The sequence below is a fragment of the Barbus barbus genome (genome assembly GCF_936440315.1).
Source record: "Barbus barbus genome assembly, chromosome: 17".
In the NCBI taxonomy this organism is placed as follows: domain Eukaryota; kingdom Metazoa; phylum Chordata; class Actinopteri; order Cypriniformes; family Cyprinidae; genus Barbus; species Barbus barbus.
The window spans coordinates 1,254,115-1,272,212 of NC_136745.1; the positions used below are offsets into that span (position 1 = coordinate 1,254,115).

Below are 18,098 nucleotides of genomic sequence, written 5' to 3' on the forward strand. Positions count from 1 at the left end.
TCATCTTGTTTGCTGATTTTGACTGAATGAAATCACAGAAGAAATGCATCATGTCAATAATGTTCTTTAATGTCAATATGTACATCACCTGAAAGAAAAATAAAATTTTAAAAATAAGTGAAATAAATACAATATGATACAATTTCCACAATGTCTTTAAAAAGTTTCATGGAATCATTTTTTCCCTCCATCTGGAGCAGAGAGATGCGATTTTGTGGATCCAATCTCATCTACATTCATTCACCTCATTCGATTTTATAAATATAGATCTATTTCTCCACCTTTTGCTCATGTACTTCCCATTCAACAAAAGGCAAAGAGCGGTCCGAGACGGGAACAGACGGAGGGAGAGGAGACGACCTGCCGAGCCTCAGTGCAAATGTGCTCAAGGATCCACAACACGACGAGCGAGTCTATATACATCGAGCCGAAGAGACGCTAACACTGAGTGCTTCTGAGGTAATGCCATGTGGTTCTCAACACTAACGGGACAGGAAGTGGCTTACAGATGGAGAACGGTGAGAAATGCGCAGGTCATAACCGTATCGTGCCTGTTTTTAGGACCATTAAGATGCTTTAGAGCGGTAACACTTTTGACAAGTCGCCACATTTTAGATGCATTCATCCAATTCTCATCTCACCTGCTTCTCATGCACTAAAAGAATAAAACCACTTCCAGAATAAACATTCCCTGATAATTTACTCATCCCAATGTCATCCAAGATGATCATGTCTTTCTTCAGTCACAAAGAAATTAAGGATTTTGAGGAAAACACTCCAGGATTTTTCTCCATATAGTGGACTTCAATGGTGGCCAATGATTTCAAGGTCAAAAATGCAGCTTCAAAGAGCTCTACATGATCCCAGCCGAGGAATAAGGGCCTTATCTACCCAAACGATTGGCTATTTTTAGATTTTTTTTATTTTTATATATTTATACACTTTTTAACCACAAACGCTCGGCTAGCATTAGCTCTGTGATGCACATGCACATCTTCACACATCACGTAATCCTGCTGGACACGAGCGGTTAGTTCTTCATCTTTGAACTTCAGTTAAAGACTTCATCTCATTTTCTCCTCCAACTTTAAAATCATCTGATGTTGTTTTACATTTTTTGTAAAAGGCAATGACTTTCTTTCCATGTTTGCTTTGTAAACAAGATCGGTGCATCACGCATGATCTTTCCAACATCAGCTAATATATATATATGCGCATCGCAGAGCTAACATTAGCACTGCCTTTGTGGTTAAAAAAGTGTATAGATATTAATTTATTTCAGAAAATAACCAATCGTTTGGCTAGATAAGACCCTTATTCCTCGGCTGGGATCACATAGAGCTCTTTGAAGCTACATTGAAACTGTATTTTTGACCTTGAAATCATTGAAGTCCACTATATGGAGAAAAATCCTGGAGTGTTTTCCTCAAAAAAAACCTAATTTCTTTGCAACTGAAGAAAGACATGAACATCTTGGATGACATGGGGGTGAGTAAATCATCAGGGACTGTTTATTCTGGAAATGGATTTATTCTTTAATGTGGGAAAACTAGACATCATTTCACCTGTAAAGTATTGAGAAGAAGGTTGTATTTCCTGTAGCACATACTGGAGAATTTAGCCAAAACAAATCCTGATATTCATAGGAAATGTGAGAAAAAGGGCTTGATTGTCACGAAATGTTCTTAATGGTCCTACAAACAGGCTTCCTGCACAATCTGTATGAGCTGGACATTTCTCCAGGAGATCTGTGAAGGGCAGAGCATCCGAGCGGCTCGCTAACACGGGATGGAGAGATGGAGCTGGTGTTCTTCCCTCTACCAGAGAGAAACAGAAGGGTGCTTCCTTCAGACGCAGCGCTCCTGAAGAGTACGGGAACTGGAGGGGAACCGCCGAGCTCCTCAGGACATGTCTGTAGACGTCAGCTTCTTCATGTTCCTGCGCTGGGCCAGACTGGAGGCGGCCACCGGCTCCAGAACTGGCTTACACGTCTTGTGGTTCAGAGCCGAGTACGTGGCGGCCATCGCTCCCTACGAGAGACACACACCACACACTCATACTCAATATGGCAACAAATTAAAATTTCCATTTTTTTCAGGACGTTTACTCTCAATTTTTAACTAATCAACTTGAAAATGTGACTACAACATGATATTCAAGTAACTTTTTCTTTATTAACCCTCTAGTTAAAGAAAATAATATTCCAAGTGCAGCACACATGAAGCTGTCAACATGATGATATGTGACCCTGCAGCACAGAAGCAGTCATGAGTAGCACAGGTATATTTGTAGCAATAGACAACAATACACTGTATGGATCAAAATTATACATTTCTCTTTTATGACAAAAATCATTAGGATATTAAGATCATGTTCCATGAAGATATTTAGTAAATCTCCTACCGTAAATATATCAAAACTTCATTTTTGATTAGTAATATGCATTGCTAAGAACTTCATTTGAACAACTTTAAAGGAGATTTTCTCAATATTTAGATTTTTTTGCTCCCTCAGATTCCAGATTTTCTAATAGTTGCATCTCAGACAAATATTGTCTTATCATAACAAACCATACATCAATGAAAGATTATTTATTCAGCTTTCAGATAATGTATAAATCTCAATTTCCGAAAATTGACCCGTATGACTGATTTTGTGGTCCAGGGTGACAAATAAATCACTTGTTAAATATCTTTGCAGAAAAGATGGATGAACTACAACTACATCTTGTACCATCTTGTCTTATACATATATGTTCAGAAATAATACGAGGAAAATGCTTTAAAAAAAAATTCTCAAAAGTCAAGGTAATTTAAATTCAAAATGACTGAAGGAATAACACCAGTAGACTATTATTAACTATTAACGTTCTGTAAAAGCAGCAGCAGCATGAACTATCAGTAAATGCACCGATCAACCGGCCAGGGACTGGAATTAGTTTATTTTCCGCATGACCGGCCCAGACCGGTGACCAGTGGTCTGCCGATTCCGAGCTGTTTTGACATCACACTTACACTCACATCCGCATGTAAACATGTCGTCCCGTGGAAGTTCTTCACTGTGACTGAAGGAGACACCGTTGAGATTTTTACTGCATTCAGTGTAAACGGCGACTGATAATGCATTGATGTCGTGCCAGATGAGGCTCACGCAGCCCGAGTGAGTGAGAGACTCGTGCAGAAATCAAAACTATTGAGCGCAACAGCACTCGCAGGAAATTATAGATGCATACTGCGGTAGTAAAATAACGATATTTATAATATCTGATTATGGTAAGCAACATTAGCCTACACGAACAAGATGTTTCCCAAACGATTGCAATGTGGCACTGATTTTATACAATAGTAGTTCAATAAACTGGAAGTTAAAATTAGGTTACATTTCAGACATCATTTTGAGTGGTTTTGCTCAATTTCGCTGATGAAAATCGGTCCGATCAAAACCACAGCAGAACTGTTTTTAGTCTCAGAGCAACACCGCAGTGTTTCGTTACTGAATGAATACATGTTTTTGAATGAATCGAGTGAGTCAATGATTCAGTGGCCCATAAAGACGCCTGCTCGTTTTTAAATTAATCAGCCGTTTGTATGAACCTGTTGAATGAATGAATAAATGACTCATTAAAACAGTCATTTGCCACCACCTACTGGTGGTTTGGTTTCATATTTAAAACTAGCATTATATATTTCCTAACATTTCTTATTTGTATTTAAAAAATATATATATACACATTTAAACATTAATCTTATAAAATTATTTATGCATTTTAAATTTGGCAGTGTAAACGCATGTATGGCATCTCAGCTTCATCAAACAGAGATGACATACATTTAATAAGGTTAAGGAAAAAATGATCATTTATAAACCGTGGGAAATGACAGCTGATTTTTGTTTATATATGAATCGGCAGGTCACACTTGCAATTTTTTTTTAAAAATACTAATAAAAAAAATTAATTCCGAATAGGCCAAGAAAATTGCAATCGGTGCCAAAATTTCAGACATACAGTAGTAGTTCTTTAGAGGTTTTTTATTTGTTTATTCTATGTAACATGGACTTGTTTGACTGTTGTCTCTTGCAAGAAACGGCAGTCTAAAAATGCAGTGCCTAAGTTAAAAAGTTAATTCCCATCTTCTAGCACGTTTTTCCTGTTCCACTGCCCGCGTCGCACATTTATCATCACAAAAGCTCATTCTGTGTGATGAGCGGTTAATCACATGCACTGACATGCGGTCAGATCATTATTCTTTTGTCTTTACTGTATTCACTGGCATATTGTTAAAGTGTCTCATTCGTACGTTTGGTAATATTTCTATTCAAAATCACAATTCCTCAATTTCTAAAAAATACAATCATGGCAAAACACTGAAATCGTGGCGTACCTTGACCAGATGAGGCGCCTCGTGGCGCGTGAGCTGGAAGTGTGGGTTCTGGTTGCGGCAGGCGATCCACGAGTGTTTGAGTACCTGTTCAGCAGAGTATCGCTGGTGAGGGTCCACATGCAGCATATGAGACAGCAGATCCTGCAAACAACACCAGCTCTCAATACCTGCTCCTTCTGGGCTCCTCTGAATCCATCACAATCACCAATAAGGATTTATATAACATGCACCATAAAGGTCAAGCCAACCACTGACTGGTCGCCTGCACCAGATATACATTTTAAACCAGGAATAATGTTGAATTGTGACACGACACGAGTGCATGAGAACTCCTCTGCTACCTTTGAGGAGTCGGACACCGTGTCCCAGTTTCCTCCGCTCAGGGAGAACTTCCCACTGCCGATGCGCAACAGGATCTCCTCCGGCGTGTCGTTGGGGCCGTTGGCGAAGGGTGTGTACCTACAGAGAAACACAGGATTCACATGCATTCTCATTCATTTAACCAAATACAGAACCTTATCGGACTACTTCAGAACCCAGTGTCCATGCAATATTTATTTATTTATTTAAAACCTTCCAATCATGTACCAATATAGAAACTAATTATTTATGGAACATAGTTGATTTCATTTCAAATTGTTTTAATGAAATCAGACTGAAGAAATCCAGATTGTTCAGCGTACTGCTGTAATGTGTCAGACTGTATATTAATGCTGTACTAATTAAATCACTGTGGCAAGAAATGCACCTCTTTGTTATTTTGTTACGTATTTGGATTCGATGCTTTTCATTTGTTTTGTAGATGACCCAAGTTAAAATTGTTAAATTCAATTCAAAATAGACTGATCACTCATTTCAAAATTAATACTATCAAGCATTCTTTTATTTTGATCTACAGTCTTATGAAACACACACACACACACACACACACACACACAAAACAGCAGCTATACGACAGTACTAGTTTATGAATAGCCTAATGATTAATCTAAAAATATATATAACAAATAAATAAATATTTAGTAAGTAAATAATTGAATAAAATAGTTTTGTTTCAGAAGGATGAGGAAAATCTTTAATATTTGGGGCTAATGTAAAACTGCAGGTGCGCTGTTACTGTCGACAATATGGTGTTTATTTATTTACAATATAATTTTATTTCAAACAGATGAGAAAAATAAAGTAGGCTGTATCCAAGGAGCACATTTTAGAATCATTATATGAAAATGTTAAATGCACAATGTTTTTTAAATGAATTGATTTAGTATTTTCTATTTATTTTATTTTTACAAAATGCAGTATGCATTCATCAATTTAGTTTTGAACTGCATCGAAGAAAAAAAAAAAAACCAGCAAAGATGAATTTGATGTTATTTGCAAAGTGTATATCAATGTTCTCTCATGATGAAAAGAATGCTATTAACATCTCTTTTATTTTGTTTCAACAGGTAGCATTTTGGAAAGGAGACCTCCGAACTCTGAAACAATGATTTTGTTCTTTAAATCAAAAACAAACATGAAAAATGAAAAACTACTCATTTGGAATAGCTTGGCTTTCTCTGCCACATCAAACCACAGCTGGCTTGACTGCATTCTCATTACTCATCTCCATTACTCTCCATTTTACAGCAACAATTATTTATTTAATCAATTTTTTTATGTATTCAAATAATTTTTTTTTAAGAATGACCCCGTCCTTTACGCACACCCTTTCATCAGTAAAATGCCAATCGACAGCGGTTTGTTTTTATGCATCTCCACTTCGTCAGTAAGAGAACGAAAGCTCTGCAGATGTGGACTGACCCGGCCAGCATGGTGTAGAGCAGGACTCCCAGACTCCAGATGTCACAGGCGGCGTCGTAGCCCTGCCTCATCAGCACCTGCAGCAGATCAGAGACACATGAGCGAGGGTCTGTCAGTGCAGTGCATGCACAGCCGCAGCCGCAGAGCCTCACCTCGGGAGCCACGAAGTTAGCCGTGTAGCAGGGAGTCAGCAGCAGCCCGTTGTCTCCTCGCAGCTGCTTGGCGAAGCCGAAGTCACAGATGCGAATGGAGTCGGGGTTTCCTGAATCGTCCATGTAGAGGATGTTGCTGGGCTTCAGGTCCCTGTGCACCACCTGCAGGAGGAGCATCGTCACCACATCAGCGTCTGCAAACACTGCTGCTCAGGCCAGCGGCCTCTAACCGTGCAACTAAACTCCATAATACAGATCAACTAGACTGTCAAGAATCAGTTGAGACTTTGGTGACATCTGATAGCTCAGGATCTATGTGCTCTGAATCTGCTTAAAGAGAGTGAATTTTCCCCCAATCAGTTTCACACTAGGATAGAGTATTAAAACCTCTGTCATTTACATGCACCAATACACAGTATATAATAAAACAAAACAAAAAAAACATCATAAACAAAACATTTTAAAGCATGCAAAATGTCATGTAGAGACTTCTGTGGACTTCTGAATATGAACTGCTTCACAAAGGCCATTAGCGTATGCTAAAACATGCCCCTTTTAGACTTGCACTGCATTCATTTACTAACTGCTTGCTTTCTTAAAAAAAGAATAGAGAAGCTAGTGTTATTGTTGTTTTTTTATTCTATTTGTTTTTTATACAATTAACAACACAAAACAAGGCCTCCAACACTAGCTTGCTCTATTCTAAAATGCAAATTCAGTTAAATAAAAACAAGCAATTAAATGCAACTGTCCTGGTTAAACCTCAAATACTTGAGTGATTCATTGAATTCCAATATATAGCTCAAGTAATGGTAGTTCTATGTATAGTATGTTTAACAGGATTACTGTACTTTATTAACAAGGAAGCATGTGATTATTGTAACATCGTGTCACGTTTAGAACAACTGATCAATTGAGGATCAAAACTGCAGTTAGTTCCAGCCGCTTTAATCAGAATAATTACTAATAGAGTCAATCAAACTCACGACAACTCAAATCTGATTTCCTGAAATAATTTACAAATAACTTTTCTCTTTTAATAATTCATTTCCTGGATTATTATTATAGGTAAAATAGTCAAGTTATTTGCAGTCTCAACATGCCATTTACATGATTTGTGAAGAACTGATGAGATTGAGAGAAGGCAGGTGGGGGCAATGAATAATAAAAATTAACAGTATTTTACAGTAATTATGTTTATGACTGATATATATATTTATGCTTGTAAATGAGGTCTACAGTAATTCACAACTGTGACCACTAGAGGGTCCTAATAAGTCTTAAAATTATTAATATTTTCATGCAGTTTTCCTCACCAAACTGGACATGTCTACTAGATAATATTTACAACACAGCTAGATTTCAAATTACAAATTGAACTCTGATTTTCTTCATACAAGTAAAATGCATGATTATCTCTAGCTGTGCAATTTTGCCTGGTTTATTACAAGAATATATGTGTGTGTGATAATTACTTCACTAAACTATCATGTCCTGCAGTAATGGGAAGAAGTGCCACAAACATTTGTGATTACGATGATAAATTAAAACAATATGCTAACAAATATCACTTTGCAATTCTGTTTTTGTACAGAAGCAGCCGACAGCAGACAGTTCACTGGTTCATGGTGCAACTGTCCGTGCTCTGTCTCCTAATAAACGTGAAGTGTACAGAGTGAATAGAGTGTAGAGAGGTAATAGAGTTAAGGTAAGTGTCTCTCACCCCCTGGCAGTGCAGGTAGTCCACAGTTTTGGTGATGGTGTAGAGCACAGCACTGGCCTCTCGCTCCGAGAAGAACTTCTGCCTGAGGATCTTATCCAGCAGCTCACCACCCTTCATCAGCTCCGTCACCAGATACACGAAGCGGCCCTCGTCATACACCTGACACACACACACACACACACTTGAGTGAGCCGCACACACAGCTGCATCAGCTGGACATCAGAGCCGCGTCACTCACATCCTTCAGCGTGATGATGTTGGGATGCTGGCCGTACCGCATCAGGATCTCGATCTCCTCCGACGGGTCGCGCTTGCTTTTGTCAATGATCTGTTTAACACCAGAACAGTGAAAGCATTACACCAGGGGCCGGTTGCACCAGCTACATGTAAAAAAGTTGGGTGTAAGCCCGTCGCTGGGCTTTGCAACGTCCAGCTTTACCATAAATATTTACATCTGTTGCACCAACTAAAACTACAGCCAGGTGCAACGATGCTCATCCACACCAACACATTCTCCTGCAGTGATAACCGAGACGACATTCACGCTGCTAATAATAAAGAACTGAACTGTTGAATAAGTGAAGCCACCACACCATGATTTCATTCAGTAAACATTTCCTAACAAGTCTACATTTTTATATCTGAAGTCTCCCTGCACATTCTCATGACAGATTTCTTCAAACAAGCATCAGAAATGAAGGTGACCGTTTAAGTAAAATATAATGAATGCAATACGCTTCTCTCTAGAGTTTGTTTTTTCTAGTTGACCATAGTTTATGTACAATGAATATCTTTCCTGAGGTAAATGTGACTTTACGTGACATTGTTCACGTTTTACTGATGTGGCGAAAAAAAAAAAAAAAAGTGTTGAATTTTATCAACACTTTTCTGATGTTCATTCGTGTGTTTATTCTTTTTGCTATAACTAGTAGTAAAGGAGGAACAGATGATCGGAACTGAGGTGCAACAGCAAACGCCACAAAGAGCAAAGCCATATTAATAGTTTATATTTGTGATCAAATTGACAGAATTTGCAAGCTGATACTTTATTTCTGATTAAAAGTAACAAAGCACAAAACATAGTGATTATCGGATATAACAAGATGAATGAATGGACTTGAAAACATTGCACTGTCCTCCAAAGCAAGATGATACATGGTACAGATTCTTCTAATAATCCCAGATCATATGTAATATTTTACTGCATAATTACAAACATAAACATATCTTGTTAGGTCAATTACTGTCAACAGTGTGGTATTAGCCTACACAGAGCTTATCCTGCCAGAAAAGACCATAAACATTACAGTTCACGTCTGCAGTAAACATCCAGCCTGTCTCACCTTCACAGCAAACTCCATGGCGGTGACCCTGTGTATGCAGCGCTTGCATATGGAGTATGAACCCACGCCGATGTCCTCCTTCAGCTCGTACACGTCTGCAAACTGAGCCGAGCCTCCGTGCATCTGACACAGCGCACACACACGCACATATAAACAAACAATACATACACAGCTCACTGAAATGCAAACAGATATACGAGTGATTTACCTGCACTATGGGGAGAATGTTGACAAGCGGGGCGCTTTTGCCTTCCTCCAGAGAGACTGGAGCTACAAAACTGAATCCTTTGAAGAGCTGGTGAGCGTTTGCACTGGGGGGAATGCCTGGAGAATCTGTCCAACACACACAAAACACAACTCAAGCCATCACAGCGTCTCTGGCAGGAATATCTGAATGCATTCATCAGCACATGCTCTCCATTGCACCTTTGGGAGTTTTGGCTGTGAATTCTGGGTCGAAGCAAAAGGTGTCATCTGGTCTCCCTGCAGCAGGTTTGAATGGAGGCTGAAGTTCTCTTCGGTACAGTTTCTACAAATCACAAACAAACACATAATTCTCATATAAAATATATTTAAACGGACACACACAAACAGGTAAAGGCTGACCATCAGCCAGAAACGGCATTAACTACCCATGGTGCTTGTGACAGATTTCTGAGCGTAGCAGGACAATCTGGCCTGGATTTTATTTCTAATGATAATGAGTCAGAGCTGGACGTGAGTTTGCAGTGGTGCAGTTGAAAGGCTGCATTACCTACAACAGTGACCTAAAATAAATATACTAGTCTATCCACAGCCTGCATGGACCAGACCACCTCAGCTGAACAGAAAAGCAAGTTACATTTTAATTTAAGATCATGAAGATTTTAGTTTTTTCCTTTGGAATAAAATAAGATGCTTTTACATGTAAAATCTATGCAAATTTAAACACATTTATCGGTTTAGAGCTTACATGTGATCTGTACCTGTTAGGAAACACCAGTATATCAGCTCTGGGAATTTCTCAAGATTAGAAGTAGGGGTGCTCCGATCAGGATTTTTGAGGCCGATTGCCGATCACAGAAAGCAGTATCTGCCGATACCGATCACCGATACAGATCTTTTTAAAGCCTTCTTTTTATTATGTAGAATTATTTATAGTGATACTCCAAATCAGGATTTTTAGACATTTATTCAGGGCCTGAATTTCATTTTTGAGAATTAATTCCCCTCTTAGGTGACTTTTGTGAGAGAGGATTTTTTTAATTTGAGGGGTGGAGGGGGCATTTTTTTAGACATTTTTCAAAATAAAATGTCTAAAATGTATCTCACCTAAATGTTTGATTATGCAGTGCATTTTTGTTTTTACAATCGTGCAATAGCTTACACACAGCACAAGCCTAATTTTGTGAGCTGTATATGAGGTGGCCTTTTATGCCAGGTTCACAGATAGGCCTAGTCTGTTTGCAGTCCATGTGCAGTACGCAAGCGGTGCAGAAGCAGCACTGACTGTGCTTTCACACAGGAGTCTGCAACTGATCTGTGGCCGTTTACCACAAACACAACATTTATCCATTATTTTGATTTCAAATCCAAACATTGTCACTGAAAATGCTTTTTCAGCATTGTGATTATTTTTTTTTTACACAGTACAGTAATAATCTTTCATAGACATGTTTAAACAATAAATATAAGCAAAGCAACACATTATTCAATGCTTTTTATTTTTGCATTTACTTCTAGATTTATATATTAAGTTGCTCAAGTGGCAAAACATTTAAACTACTTTTCTTACGTTATCACAAACTTACTATTGACAGAAACAGTCAGCTCTACTGCCTTTCCTTTTGTATTTAAATCTTTATTACAAGCAATTCTGCGGTTCATAAAAGAACTTTGTTTTTCTACCTCCACGAGTACCATTTATTATATGAAGGTGACAGTTTAAGTAAAATATAATGAATGCAATACAACGCTTCTCTCTAGAGTTTTCTGTTTTTCTAGCTGACTATAGATCAGTCATTCTTGAGAAGTGGGACAAAACAGGGTGCAAAAGAAAAAAATAAAACTTTGTACTCAGACAAATGAAACTACATTTATGTATCTTATATGTACTAAGCTACTGAGCTATGCTTTGATGCAACCTCCCAACTTTTCTCTTTTTTAAACAAAATGTGCTTTTTTTTACCTTGGACTGTGTAATATAATTTCAAATTTAACTTTAACAGCATTCAAGATGTTTTTAACATTTCAAAACACATTCTCATGTTAGCAAACAGATTACACTTTCACATGTGACCAACAATTCCACAACAAATATAAAATATCAATGAAATATTATCAAAATAGTCATCTGACAGAGGTGACAGAACTGACGGAGTTGACGAAAACCTGAATTTGTAGTATTTTTAACTATCAAATACATTGAATCAAACAATTACTGTGTTAAAACAACCACAACAGGCAGTTTGGCATTTCTTTCACAAAACAAATGGAGTTCATGTAGTAGCCATTTTATTTTTTCTGTTGATACTAGATGCTAATGGAACCTGCTTCAGGAGAATAAAATGATTAAATATTTCAAATAATTTCCTCAGAAATTGGAAGATGGTGTTGACATATCATGGTTGTGACACATGAAATATTAACATTAGATATTCTAAAACTATAAAACTGACCAGAGTCTGTCTGACAGGGATGTAGTCTACAGAGGAGGACTGTGGCAAGGGGTCCTTTAGAGTGACAGCTGCCCCTGATATTCATTGATTTTATTACATTTGAATGAATGTCTGACGGTGTTGACAAAAAGTGGGGACAAAACTTTAAAACCTTATGAAACATGCATGTGTCACTGAAAAACAACCTTGCGTTGATATGAGATATTAAGTGTTGGTTTTGATAAAAATGTTTTTAACGATAAAAAAAAAGAGCTTGTTTTATCCATTTTATAGCATATGAATGATTGAACCCTTCTCTGTGGACACTGTTTTAGATGTAGTGAGAAGACAATAAGTGTCATAGATTTCACATAATAATGGTAAAATTAAATTGAAGGGGGCAATTGTGTTAAATAGATTCTATGATCAATCCCCATAACATTTACTATTGAAAATATTAAAATTTTTAAACCTGATAGCAGTTACAATTGCTGGACATGTTTTGTCCCATGTTTCAAGAATGACTGAGATTATGTAAAATGAATATTTTCCTGAGGTATGTGACATTGTTCACGTTTTACTGATGTCTTTCTGTAGTGAAAAAAAATAAATAAAAAATTGAGTGTTGAATTTCTTTCAGCACTTTCCTGATGTTCATTCGTTTAAATTTTTTTTTGCTATAACCAGTAGTAAAGAGGAACAGATGATCGGAGGTGCAACAGCAAACGCCACATTAAAGAGCATCAAAGCCACATTTATAGTTAGTATTTTTGATAAAATTGACAGAATTTGCAAGCTGATACTTTATTTCTGATTAAAAGTAACAAAGCACAAAACATATGATATCACCGATCAGACATCCCCAAGCGATTATCGGCTGATAGTGATCGGTAGCCAATCAATCAGAGCACCCCTAATTAGAAGTAATATTACACACTATTGAGCTTAGTTTTGACACTTTGTGTCAACAAAGCCACAGGATTAATGGGTTGAGCACAAAAGGTTAGGGATAACCCTGCATATCAAAGGCAGGGACATGTTTGTGTGCATTTTATTTTGTGGTTTCAATGGAACGAACGGGACTGAAGCGCTTGTCTGACAACAGCAGCAATGAGCACTCGGCGTGATTTCAAACATTTCAGCGCCAGATCGTCTTTTATTTAACACAAACGAGCAAAATTAATGTCTCCATTTCTGATGTGCTGCTGAGCTATTCCAGCCGAGCTAAATGCTCATCGGTCTCTAAATGATTTTATTCATCAAACTGGACGACAAAAAAAAAAAAAAAAGTTAAGTCCATCTGAACTTTTAAAATATATGAAGAGTAGCAATACAGAAAAATGACACAAAGCCACTGTCTGTGCAAACGGCACATGTGGTGCGTTTCAGCAGAAAAGTCAATTCTCAGTTTTGCTGCTATATAACTGGTTTCATGTGTGAAAGTAAGAGCAGGAACATGAATGGGCTCATTCTGATCTGATGCTGACTAACTGTGATCTGTGACGCTCCTGACTGTGATCATTAGTCAAACACAGCAGGATCTGGCTCAGTGATGGAGGACAGGACACTATGCTGAGGGAAGTGTGTAACGCTGGGATAACACTCACATTCCAGTCGATGGTGGAGAAGAACGCATGTCGTTTGATCTCCTCCACTCCGTCAGGACCTGCTCCTAGAACAGAGCGGTTATGATGAGTACTCCACAGTCTGTTTCATCACAATACAACAAACCCTGGCCTAGTGCTTTCATTCACACAACAGGCGACTTACCTAAACGGTTTGATGGATTTCTTTTGAAGAGCATTCGTAAAAGACTTTGTGCTTCCAGACTTAGAAACTGTGGCATTCCCAGCTTTGCTCTGAGGTGCAAAAATCACAACGTTACCAGCATTTTATGTGCAGTCATCATGATCACTAAACAAATGAACTGTGCTTGGGTGATAGTTAGTGATGCTCCGATCAGCATTTTTGGGGCCGATCACCGATCACCAAAATCATGATCTGCCGATTGCCGATCACAGAATGGCAGGGCAATGGGAATCTTTTATCAGTAGAAATATGCTAGAGTCAAGAAAATCTTAAAGAACCACCAATATTTATTTGATTGTAGTTAGAAAACAAGATAACATAAGGCTACTGTATGCCATCTTTTCCAAATAAGGCAGATTAACATTTTTCAAAACAAAGAGACAATACCCCCTCATGCACAGCAAGCTGGAGAGTGTGTGCCATACACGGCAGGTCAGGGAAATCTGCGTCTCTCATTGCTTTCTGCATGTTTTTGGCGTTGTCAGTTAGAATTGCGTGGATTTTCTCTTTTTGGATCCCCCATGACTGAAACATGCCGCTAAATGCGTTCACCAAAGCCTCCGCAGAATGTGACCCCGTGAAATCCTGACAGTGTAGCACAATGTTGTGTCTTTTGAAGTTTGAGTCAATAAAGTGCGCTGTTAAGCTTAGCAGGGACATTGGACAGGCGTCTGCACTCCATATATCGCTTGTGAAGCTAATATGTACGCTATCATTCAGAAGCTTGTCAATGTGTGTGTGCACGGATTTGTACAACGCGGGGAGACACACATCAGTTAGATATTTCCTGCCTGGGGGGTCGTATCGTGGATCAAGGCAGGTTAGCAAGCGACGGAACCCTTTATCCTCCACAACGGATAGAGGTTGTTCGTCGAGGCAAATGAATTCCATGATTCTGGACGTGATGTCTTTCCATCTCTTACTATCCCGGCTGTATGGTTCACGTCTTTTAAAGGCATCACTCACAGTCGGCTGATTGAGGGATGGGGATGTTTGCGTCGGCTGGTTTAGTCTCTCATACTCTGCATATTCAGCTGTCGTATGGCGTGTTCGAAGATGCCTAATCATGTTGGTTGTATTAAAATGCCGTTGGTGTATTCCACCTCAAGGGATTTCAGCACGACATGTATTGCATATGGCTAATTTTATGTCTTTGTCTGACACTTTGAAAAACCTCCAGACGGGAGAAGAAGTCATTTTGCTGCTGTCTGGCCAGCTCTGCTCTGCTGTTGTGTTCCCGCGCGCCACATGCAGAAAAGTTGCGCAAGTTATTTACATCACGTGATCGGCTTTTTTGATCGGCGCTTTTGGGGGTTGCCGATTAAGCTATTTTTAACCAATATCGGCCGATCATGATCGGCGGCCGATCAATCGGAGCATCACTAGTGATAGTGTTTGTTGGTTCTTCAGTTTGCCAGTCACTCATTTCTATCTGGCAGCCCTAACAAAAGATTTGACCAATGAACCGTCACATAGACTGCCTTGTTTTAACATGTAGCCACACTTACTTAAGAATCATGTTCATAGTCTCGTTCCTGTCTTTTCCTTGGAACGGTAACGTGCCAGTCAGCATTTCAAACTAGGAAAAAAAACAAAAACAAATAAATGCCTGTCAAACAAGTCAAATCAACCGGACATTTACTCGGGTAAATTACCAAAGCACTACTGTATGGGAATCCAATGTGTGACTTCAATGCAAATGTTCTCTTTCAGTCAATTCACTCAGTACAACACAGATATCATGTGTCACAGACGCCTCAAACATCTCTGCGCTTTTTTTCTGTCCATATAGTGGAGGTCAATGGTGTTCACAGCAACATTCTTCAAAATATCTTCTTTAGTGTTCCACAGGAGAAGTAGTCATATAGGTTTGGAACGTCATAAGGGAGAGGAAATCATGACAGAACTGTCAATTATGGGTGGGCTGTCTTTTCAATTCACTAACAGCAAGACCAGACCAGACCATGACAAAACAAGAGCACAGAGACCATTACACCTACACATTCTGAAAGAGAAATTCAAACTTTCTGAAACTAAAGGATACATGTCAAATTGAATCCAATTCTGCCACCAGGGGGCATTATTTGATTATAATTTTTTTGGATTAAGTTTAGCCTAAATTTGGATTGGAAAAATCTAAAAATACGCATTTCATCAGCCTGCATGAATTACCAAATGACAGAAAAATTCTTTGATTTAAAAAAAAAAAATGTTTTTTTTTTTATTGTTTTTGAAACTGGTCTGAGATTGTTTGCTCCGTATCAATTGTGCCATATTCACTCTTCAACAGGAGAGCAATGGTGCCATTCAGAAGACCTGAGAGAACGGATCCATACAACAGAGACAACACACACATTACACTACATTATACATAAAGATTGACAGATATTCTATGTTTTAGACCCGATACCGATTATTTGCATGTTAGTGTGAATGGTAACCGATATAATTAACCAATATTTATTGTTTGCAATGATAAAAACAGTACTAAAGTGAATAAGTATTTTAATTATAATGCTGTCAATACTGTAATTTCCCTCCTTGCAAACACAAAACAACTCTTATTCCTACGTACAGTGGCTTAAAGGGATAGTTCACCCAAAAATGAAAATTCGGTCATTAATTACTCACCCTCATGTTGCTCCAAACCCGTAAGACCTTCGTTCATATTCGTAACACAAACGAAGATATTTTTGATGTATTCTGAAAGCTCTCTGACCCTCCATAGACAGCAATGGAATTAACACGATTAACATCCAGAAACGAAGCAAGGAGAACAGTAAAATAATCCAGCCGCATCACACAGATTTGAACAAAAACAGCGTATGTTTACGTTCAGTGGATATTCTCCAGACGAGACGAATTGTTGAATAAAGTCGTTATAATAAAGTCGTTATTTTTGTTTTCTTCCTCGTCGCTTCAAAATTACGGTTGAACCCCTGATGTCACATGGATTATTTTACTGATCTCCTTGCTATGTTTCTGGATGTTGATCATGTTAATTACGTCGCTGTCTATGGGGGCGTCAGAGAGCTGTCAGAATACATAAAAAATATCTTCATTTGTGTTCCAAAGAACGACGAAGGTCTTACGGGTTTAGAACGACATGAGGGTGAGTAATTAATGACAGAATTTTCCTTTTTGGGTGAACTATCCCTTTAAATATCAGGAAAAGTATCGGTTAAACCGATTATCGGTTGATCTCTTTATACTTGCTGACAGACTACAGCTGCGCTTCAGCGGAGAGAGGATCCATGCTATCCATGTGCACCTTGTTCCTTGTCTTCAGAGAACAGTGTTGCATATATAGCGTCACATTTTCCAGTCACGCTCATTACGGAAGAGATAAAGTCATTAAGGTCCTACCATTAAGACGCCGAGAGACCACCAGTCAGCGCTCTGTGTGTGACCTCGCCGGTTGACCACCTCAGGGGACATATACTCCACAGTGCCACAGAATGAGTACGCTTTTCTGTCCTGATCTACCGATTCTTTACTGAGCCCAAAGTCTGGAAAAGGCACAGCAGCACATGTGTCACATCTGCATCACGAAGCTAAACCAGGGGTGTCCAACTCTGCTCCTGGAGTCACTGTCCTGCAGAGTTTATCAAGGATTACATGAAAACTACAGGCAGGAGCCGACGGCCCTCTAGCAGCAGAGCTTGACAAACAACCCCGTCATGACACAAACACACCACACATGACGCAATCATTTTAGAGAATTCAGAGTGAGGTGCTAACAAACATTACAGAATTGCCTGATATCGACATGCACAAGTTCAACAGGCAGGGAAGTGATGTGTAATAAGGGGACAACGGTACGTACCTGTTAACTTGATATGTCCAGCTTCATCAAGCAAAATGCTGAAAATTAAGACCACATTTCTCCAATACAGATACAAAAATACATGAACTAAACAAGAGACAACACAAAATTCAACACCTCTCAATTACAATCTTGAACATTGGTTCTGTCAGATAAATCCATCCTTATTTAATAAAAGATCAAATAGAGATGGCAGGTGAAAGCCAGAGAGAGAGAGAGTGGTTTCTACTCTATGCACAGAGAGAGAGAAGCGGAGAGGTGAAGGGGGATACTTTACTTTTCAGGCTTCAGGTCTCTGTAAACAATGCCTAGGTTGTGTAGATGATCCAATGCAAGGGCCAGCTCTGCAAGGTAGAATTTCACATCCTCCTCTGTAAACATAACCTAGTAAGAACTGGACAGATTTACTCTCGCATCAAAGATC

At 38.7% G+C, this 18,098-nt stretch overlaps 1 protein-coding gene across 2 annotated transcripts in view; it reads right to left on the bottom strand.

Annotated features, from left to right (window-relative positions):
• Positions 1-53: 53 nt before the first annotated feature.
• The window catches only part of rps6kal (ribosomal protein S6 kinase a, like), a 30,781-nt gene continuing 12,736 nt past the window's right edge, over positions 54-18,098 (bottom strand). Inside the window, exons 7-22 of one of the 2 annotated variants that reach the window (XM_079439015.1) lie at positions 17,952-18,058; positions 17,675-17,712; positions 17,215-17,357; positions 15,357-15,427; positions 13,810-13,898; positions 13,647-13,705; positions 9,830-9,932; positions 9,612-9,736; positions 9,404-9,526; positions 8,299-8,388; positions 8,061-8,219; positions 6,338-6,499; positions 6,186-6,262; positions 4,724-4,841; positions 4,383-4,523; positions 54-2,030 (exon numbers count right to left, since the gene is read on the bottom strand). In XM_079439015.1, coding sequence (XP_079295141.1) covers positions 1,902-2,030; positions 4,383-4,523; positions 4,724-4,841; positions 6,186-6,262; positions 6,338-6,499; positions 8,061-8,219; positions 8,299-8,388; positions 9,404-9,526; positions 9,612-9,736; positions 9,830-9,932; positions 13,647-13,705; positions 13,810-13,898; positions 15,357-15,427; positions 17,215-17,357; positions 17,675-17,712; positions 17,952-18,058 — 1,734 coding nt within the window. In that variant the 3' untranslated portion in view covers positions 54-1,901. Of the gene's footprint in view, positions 2,031-4,382; positions 4,524-4,723; positions 4,842-6,185; positions 6,263-6,337; positions 6,500-8,060; positions 8,220-8,298; positions 8,389-9,403; positions 9,527-9,611; positions 9,737-9,829; positions 9,933-13,646; positions 13,712-13,809; positions 13,899-15,356; positions 15,428-17,214; positions 17,358-17,674; positions 17,713-17,951; positions 18,059-18,098 lie in introns of both variants that reach the window. The other variant, XM_079439014.1, reaches the window with a different exon arrangement.